The sequence below is a fragment of the Desmodus rotundus genome, chromosome 3 (assembly GCF_022682495.2).
Source record: "Desmodus rotundus isolate HL8 chromosome 3, HLdesRot8A.1, whole genome shotgun sequence".
NCBI classification, from domain to species: domain Eukaryota; kingdom Metazoa; phylum Chordata; class Mammalia; order Chiroptera; family Phyllostomidae; genus Desmodus; species Desmodus rotundus.
Window position 1 is genome coordinate 149,963,077 of NC_071389.1, and position 6,801 is coordinate 149,969,877.

Consider the following 6,801-nt stretch of genomic DNA (forward strand, 5'->3'; position numbering starts at 1 on the left):
GTCTCCCCTTAGATTTGCAGAGAGTTATTTGTAAGACTGCTGGTTTGGCCCAGTCCAAAGGTTATTTTGCCCAGTGTAAACATGCCAGAGTTTCAAGGAGCAAGATATACAATGCAAGGCAGTTTTCTAGAATGGTTGCTCTGGCTCCACTTTGAAATGGCTCCACTTACATCATCAACTATTCACGGTGTTAAGCCCAATAATTGCCCAGTTTATTTCATTGAGAGCAATCTTAAAACTTGAAATTGAAGTTAAAAATTATCCCACAAATAAAAATTCCAGTCTGATTTACTAGTGAGTTCTACCAAACATTTAAGTGAAAAATTAACAAGTGTACATAAACTTTTCCAAGGGATTTACAATGAGGAAATACACCCTAATTTGTTCTATGAAGCCAGTATACAGATGGCATTACACCAGAATAAGGTGCCTCTCTTATGTGTATGTGGAGGTAAGAGGAGGAGCTTAAATTATAAAAAGTCACAGCTGTAAAATGTTTTATGAAAAAGTTAAAAATCAAAGTTTTAGTGAGATAAAAAAATTTTAAACAAGCCAAGTACTATATTGGTATTAAATGAAGTAGAATTCAGGATAACACACTTATAGGTATAACAAAGAAATGCAACTATATTAATAAAATATGTGACTAAATGGCATATATTCTATAATACAATAAATCAAAAACTGTAACAAAAAATTACCAAAGAAACATAAACAATACTTAAACACATTCAGTTTCTGATATATCAGAAAGCAAAAGTTAATGCTGTTAGAGAAATTTGAATAAAATTATTAATACATGTGAGTTGATAAGTACTTTTACAATGTTAAAACCTATGGAAAAATAAAGCTGTTTCTGAATCATTGCCACATAATCTTTACCTCTACAGCTTTGTAGTCAGAAAGTTCTGTGTTCCAGCTCTATTTATGGTTTTTACCAGCAATGTAAAATTAAGCACATTACCTAATGCTTCTAATATACAATTTCTATACCTGTAAAAAATATTAATTTAAATTAAACATTCAATATGTATATAATGTTACTTTCATGATAGGTCTGATTTGAGGGGTAAAACAATGCAGGAGTACTTTTTACATGATTTAGTATTCTCACAGTGCCTCAATTATCTCATTTGAAAATAGTGATAAAAATTTAAGTGCCATATAGTACTTGTCCTTTATATATCATCTTTTATTTATTATAAAATATATCATTTTTATATTAGAAAGAAAGTGGGAAAATAAAAATTAGTAGAATGTTATTGACACACATTTTGCATGTGAAAAATTGCTTCCCTAATAATATATGATGGGTTCCCTTTCATAAGAGTTGTAACTCTAAGGATGATAACCCTCAGAATATAAACCTGGATCTTTAAAAATGAAAATAAACTCAAGATGGATAAAAGATTTAAATATAAGTCGTAACACCATAAAAGTCCTTGAGGAAAACATTGGCAGGAAAATCTCAGACATTCCACGCAGCAACATCCTCACAGCCACATCCCCTAAAGCAAGGGACATAAAGGAAAGAATAAACACATGGGACCTCATCAAAATAAAAAGCTTCTGCATGGCTAAAGAAAATGACATTAAAATACAAAGAGAACCAACAGTATGGGAAAACATATTTGCTAATGATACCTCAGACAAGGGCCTGATCTCCAAAATATATAAAGAACTCACACGACTCCACTCCAGGAAGACAAACAACCCAATTAAAATATGGGCAAAGGACTTGAACAGACACTTCTCCAAGGAAGACATACAGAGGGCCCAGAGACATATGAAAAGATGCTCAGCCTCACTAGCCATCAGAGAGATGCAAATTAAAACCACAATGAGGTACCATCTCACACCAGTCAGAGTGGCCAGCATAAACAAATCCACAAACAAATGTTGGAGAGGATGAGGAGAGAAGGGAACCCTAGTACACTGTTGGTGGGAATGCAGACTGGTGAGGCCACTGTGGAAAACAGTATGGAATTTCCTCAGAAAACTAAAAATGGAACTGCCTTTTGACCCAGCAATTCCACTGCTGGGATTATACCCTAAGAACCCTGAAACACCAATCCAAAAGAACCTGTGCACCCCAATGTTCATAGCAGCACAATTTACAATAGCCAAGTACTGGAAGCAACCGAAGTGCCCATCAGCAAACGAGTGGATCCAAAAACTATGGTATATTTACACAATGGAATTCTATGCAGCAGAGAGAAAGAAGGAGGTTATACCCTTTGCAACAGCATGGATGAAACTGGAGAGCATTATGCTAAGTGAAATAAGCCAGACAGTGAGGGACAAATACCATATGATCTCACTTTTAACTGGAACATAATCAATAGAAGAAAAAAGCAAACAAAATATAACCAGAGACATTGAAGTTAAGAACAATCTAACAATAGCCAGGGGGGCGGGGGGGGGGGGGGGCGGGGACAGTGGGAAGAGGGGATTACAGGAACTACTATAAAGGACACATGGACAAAACCAAGGGGGAGGGTGGAGGTGGGGGATGGAGGTGGATTCAGCTGGGGTGGGGTGGAGGGATGGGGAGAAAAGGCATACAACTGTAATTGAATAACAATAAAAATTTTTTTTAAAAAAAAAGAATAGGTTTAGTATTCAAAACTTTTCAATGTGACCATTACCACTCTGTTTTGCCACCTATGCAGTGGGTGTTATCTTTTCCAAACAAATATCAGCTTAGTTGCTTTATAGAATTAAAAACTTAAAGACTGGTTCACACAGACCAATATTATTTAGTGATTATATAACAACAGCTTTTAATATTTACTTCTTCATCAAAGTAAAATTGAAGTTAAAATATTATTACCACATCATAAATTTTGAACATATATGATTTATATATTTTAAGCAAATAAGGTAATGATGTATAGACATATATTGCTAAAAAATTATTTTGTAAAAGAGAAAACTATTTGTTGCCATATATAAAATGTCTTTGATATAATAATTTTACACAAACAAAAATAACTTGGATCCTTAGAATATGAAATGTTCCTGCTATATACTGATTTTACAAATATCAGTGAGAGAATCATTTCCCACATAATATTCTTTTCACAGCATCTTTCACATCTCGGTTTCTCAAACTATATATTAGAGGGTTTAGCATTGGTATTATTAGTGTGTAGAACACAGCCACAATCTTGTTTTGTTCCGGTGAGGAGATGGCTCCAGGTTGGGCGTACATAAAGAACACCGTCCCATAGAATAAACTCACCGCTGCTATATGGGAGCCACAAGTAGAGAAGGTCTTACTTCTGCCATGGGTGGAGGGTATCTTCAGGACAGTGGAGAGGATATAAGCATAGGAAACCAGAATGACAGCTGTGGTGGTGGTGATGATAAAAGCAGAAAGAATAAACAATACAATCTCATTTACAAAGGTGTCAACACATGAGATCTTCACCAGGGCTGGGACATCACAGAAAAAGTGGTCCAATCTGTTTTCTCCACAGAAATGCAGACTGAAGGTGAAACTTGTCTGAACTATGGAGTTGATGCTTCCACAGATGTAAGATCCAGTTACCAACCAAACACAGACTTTTTGGGACATGCGCACAGGGTAGAGGAGAGGGGAGCAAATGGCCGAGAATCTATCAAATGCCATAACAGCCAGAAGAAAGCCCTCAGTTGTGACAAACAGGGCAAAGAAGAAAAATTGGGCTGCACAGCCATTGTAAGAAATTTTCTTTTCCTCAGACAAGATGTTGGCTAAAGCTTTGGGAGCAATAACTGTGGAGTAGCAGAGATCTAAAGCAGACAAGTTTTTAAGGAAGAAATACATTGGTGTTTGAAGTCTGGAGTCCATCTTAATGACAATTATCAGACTGACATTTCCCACAACAGTGACCATGTAGATCAGCAAGAATACCAAAAATAAGAGGATCTGTAGCTTTGGAGGGGTTCTAAACCCTAGTAGAATAAACTCAGTCACCTCTGAGTAATTCCCATTAAGCTCATTCTTCATAGCTGAGATAGAGGTGGAACTAAAGAGATTGTAAAAATGAAAGAAATGAGTGACCAGAATACTTGTTGTAGTAAAAATGACTAGAAACCAGCATGGAAAAGTATTTGTTGCATGTCATATTGTTCCCAATACTTTACAAAACACCAGTGAACATGAAGAATGGATTACTACAAATAGAAACTGTCTCACAGATACAAAGAACAAACTGATGGTAGCCAGAGGGGAGAGGGGTTGGGGGATTGGGTGAAAAAGTCGAAAGGATTAAGAAATACAAATTGGCAGTTACAAAACAGTCGTAGGGCTGTAAAATACGGCATGGGGAACATAGTCAGTAGCATTGTAATAACTATGTACTGTGCCAGGTGAGTACCTGAATACTGAGGAGATCACTTTATAAAGTATATGATTGTCTAACCTCTATGCTGTTTACCCAAAACTAATACAAAATAATATTGAATGTAAACTGTAATCAAAACTAAAATTTTAAAAAAGAATGAACTACTATTTTTAAAAGGTCTTCCTAGTGAAATATGCAATCTGATTGGTTAGCCTTTTTACATATATTTATTTACAAATAATACAGATTTGCCCTTCTAGGTGTGCTTTGGGAAAAGGAAGATTCTAGGAAAATATCTAAAAACAAGAGTTGTTTTCTTTTTCTTTATTGATTTAATATCAGTTTACTGCCATTGAAAGCTGCCTCCTTTAGTGGAAGATAATTTTCACAGATATTACAATTCAATTAATGTTATATTTAAAGTGAAAATGTGTTCAGTTGATGGTCACATTTTATTTTTAATGATTATTTAATTTATTCACTATAGAAAAATAGTACACAAATATTGCATCTGTCTTCTTCTATTAAGAAGAACACTAAAAGTGACCAGAGGGGAGGGGCGGGGAGTAATGGTGGAAAGAAGGGGAAGGGACTAGACAAAGAACATGTGTGAATGAGCCGTGGACATGGACAATAGAGTGGGAATCGGGGTGGGAGCAGGGAGTTGGATGGGCAGAGGAGGGCAAAGGGGGAAAAAATTGAGACAACTGTAATAGAATAACAATAAAAATGATTTAAAAATAAAAAAGATAAAAGATTTAAAAATTTTTAAATTTAAACAAATACAGAAACTTCAGATCCTGTCAAAAGCATCATCCTTTTACACATTAACCTCATGTCCTTATTTCTTCCATTATTTTTGTCCCTCTAGAGGTATACACTCTTAGTGACACAGTTCCTCTGCTAAAAACAAGTGATTTTTTTCTTACATTTCCTAAACACAATGAAATCAAGCTTTTACTATCTTCCTATCTAATTTCCTTCTTTCCTTTCTTTCTTCTTTCCTTTCTTCCTTTCCTCTTTTTTCTTTTGGATTTTGCAGTGAAATGCCAGTGGAGAATTCTAAGATCTTTGTCAGGAATTTCTCTGTGTTTTCAGAAATACAGAAATCTGTGTATATGAGGGACAGAAGGTACACAGAACAATCTAAAGATAGCTACAAGGGGAGAAAAGGGAAGAAATATATATTTAAACAAGTTGCCATTATATTTATTTAAACATGCTATTATGACAATAAATAACCTTTAATAACATACATTGAAGGTAGAGAAAAATTTTCATTCTAGTTTTAGGAATGGGAAAATTGAAACAAAAAGATTTAAGAGGCTTACCTATAGTCATAAGATTGAGTGGCAGAGTGGTTTATTATCCAATAATATGTCCTACAATGTAAAAGACAACTGAGAAATAATAAATTTATGAAAATCTTTTATAATTGTATAAAATTGATAATTCTATATATATGTAAATTTCCATATAAATTGTATAAGTATAATAAAATCATATCACTATGATTTCACCAATTTTAACATTCTTTTAAGATAGGTTGGGACTATGAAAGAATATTAAAACTAATTTGGATTACTTCAATAACTTCTTTTTTTAAAAAATTAAGGTTAACAACAATGTTGGCTGATCAATTTTAGAAAGCTGAAGAATGGTCAAAGGGAACCTCTGGTAGGGCCTATCGACTACAAAAATACAAGTTTTTCTTACATTCATATTTTAAGTAAATAGGTTTCTGGTTTCAAGAGAAAAATTGGGGGAAATTATGTAACTAATGCTATTTAAAAGAGAAAAGTGTTGAAAATAGATTAAATATGAGATATTCTCAAGAACAGATGCTACTTCTTAGTAAACACTCCACTATATATGAAATATAGCACATTCATGAAGAAACAAAAATAGGAAAACAATCGAACCTTTGTTTAACAAAATGGTGTTCTGCAGCATGGATTGCATTCCCTTACTGTTCATATCATGACCCAAAATTCTTAAGCTAAAGAAGTACTAGGAAAATTTTTAGCATTTCTCTCTCTCCCTCCCTCCCTCCCTCTCTCTCTGTTTCTCTCTCTCTCTCTCAAGTTTACTTACTTTTTATTGATTAAACCAATAAATAGATCTGGGATATATTCAGAGAAATTTTCTCAGGGGGGAGAGAAACTAGAGCATTGGGCATTCCCTCTGCAAGAAATTAACTAGAAACTTATGTCTCTCTCTAATGTAATGTATTTTGTATCATAATGAAAAATGAAAAAAGTTATCAATCAGTAAATTCATCAGAGTGTTAGAAAGAAGGCTTTCTAGAAAATGTAAGAACTAAACTTCTACTTACAGAACAATGTAACTTTTTAAAAAACACATTTGAATGAGAAGCACTTGATTCTTTATTATTATGGTTTACACAGAAGGATATTCACATTTTATTTAAATGGATTATGACTCTTTTAGAAACTCATTTCTTATCTCT

The 6,801-nt window shown here is 34.0% G+C and overlaps 1 protein-coding gene across 3 annotated transcripts; it reads right to left on the reverse strand.

The window, feature by feature from the left end:
- Positions 1-2,480: 2,480 nt before the first annotated feature.
- Positions 2,481-6,370, reverse strand: LOC112318319 (olfactory receptor 9S13). 3 transcript variants are annotated; one of them, XM_045184249.3, is made up of 3 exons: positions 6,254-6,370; positions 5,663-5,713; positions 2,481-4,013 (listed from the first exon to the last, which is right to left on the reverse strand). In XM_045184249.3, exon 3 carries the CDS (start codon positions 3,992-3,994, stop codon positions 3,059-3,061), a length of 936 nt encoding a protein of 311 aa, XP_045040184.1. In that variant the 5' UTR covers positions 3,995-4,013; positions 5,663-5,713; positions 6,254-6,370; the 3' UTR covers positions 2,481-3,058. The 3 variants fall into 3 exon arrangements, 2 of the variants coding, with proteins under 2 accessions (XP_045040184.1, XP_024431295.1); XM_024575527.4 differs by having other exon boundaries at positions 5,663-5,731; XR_008426406.1 differs by lacking the exon at positions 2,481-4,013 and adding an exon at positions 4,053-5,487 and having other exon boundaries at positions 5,663-5,731.
- Between the last annotated feature and the right edge of the window lie 431 nt (positions 6,371-6,801).

Excerpts from the sequence above, each read along its gene's own strand:
- LOC112318319 (XM_045184249.3), bottom strand. The coding sequence starts at position 3,994 with ATGAAGAATGAGCTTAATGGGAATTACTCAGAGGTGACTGAGTTTATT.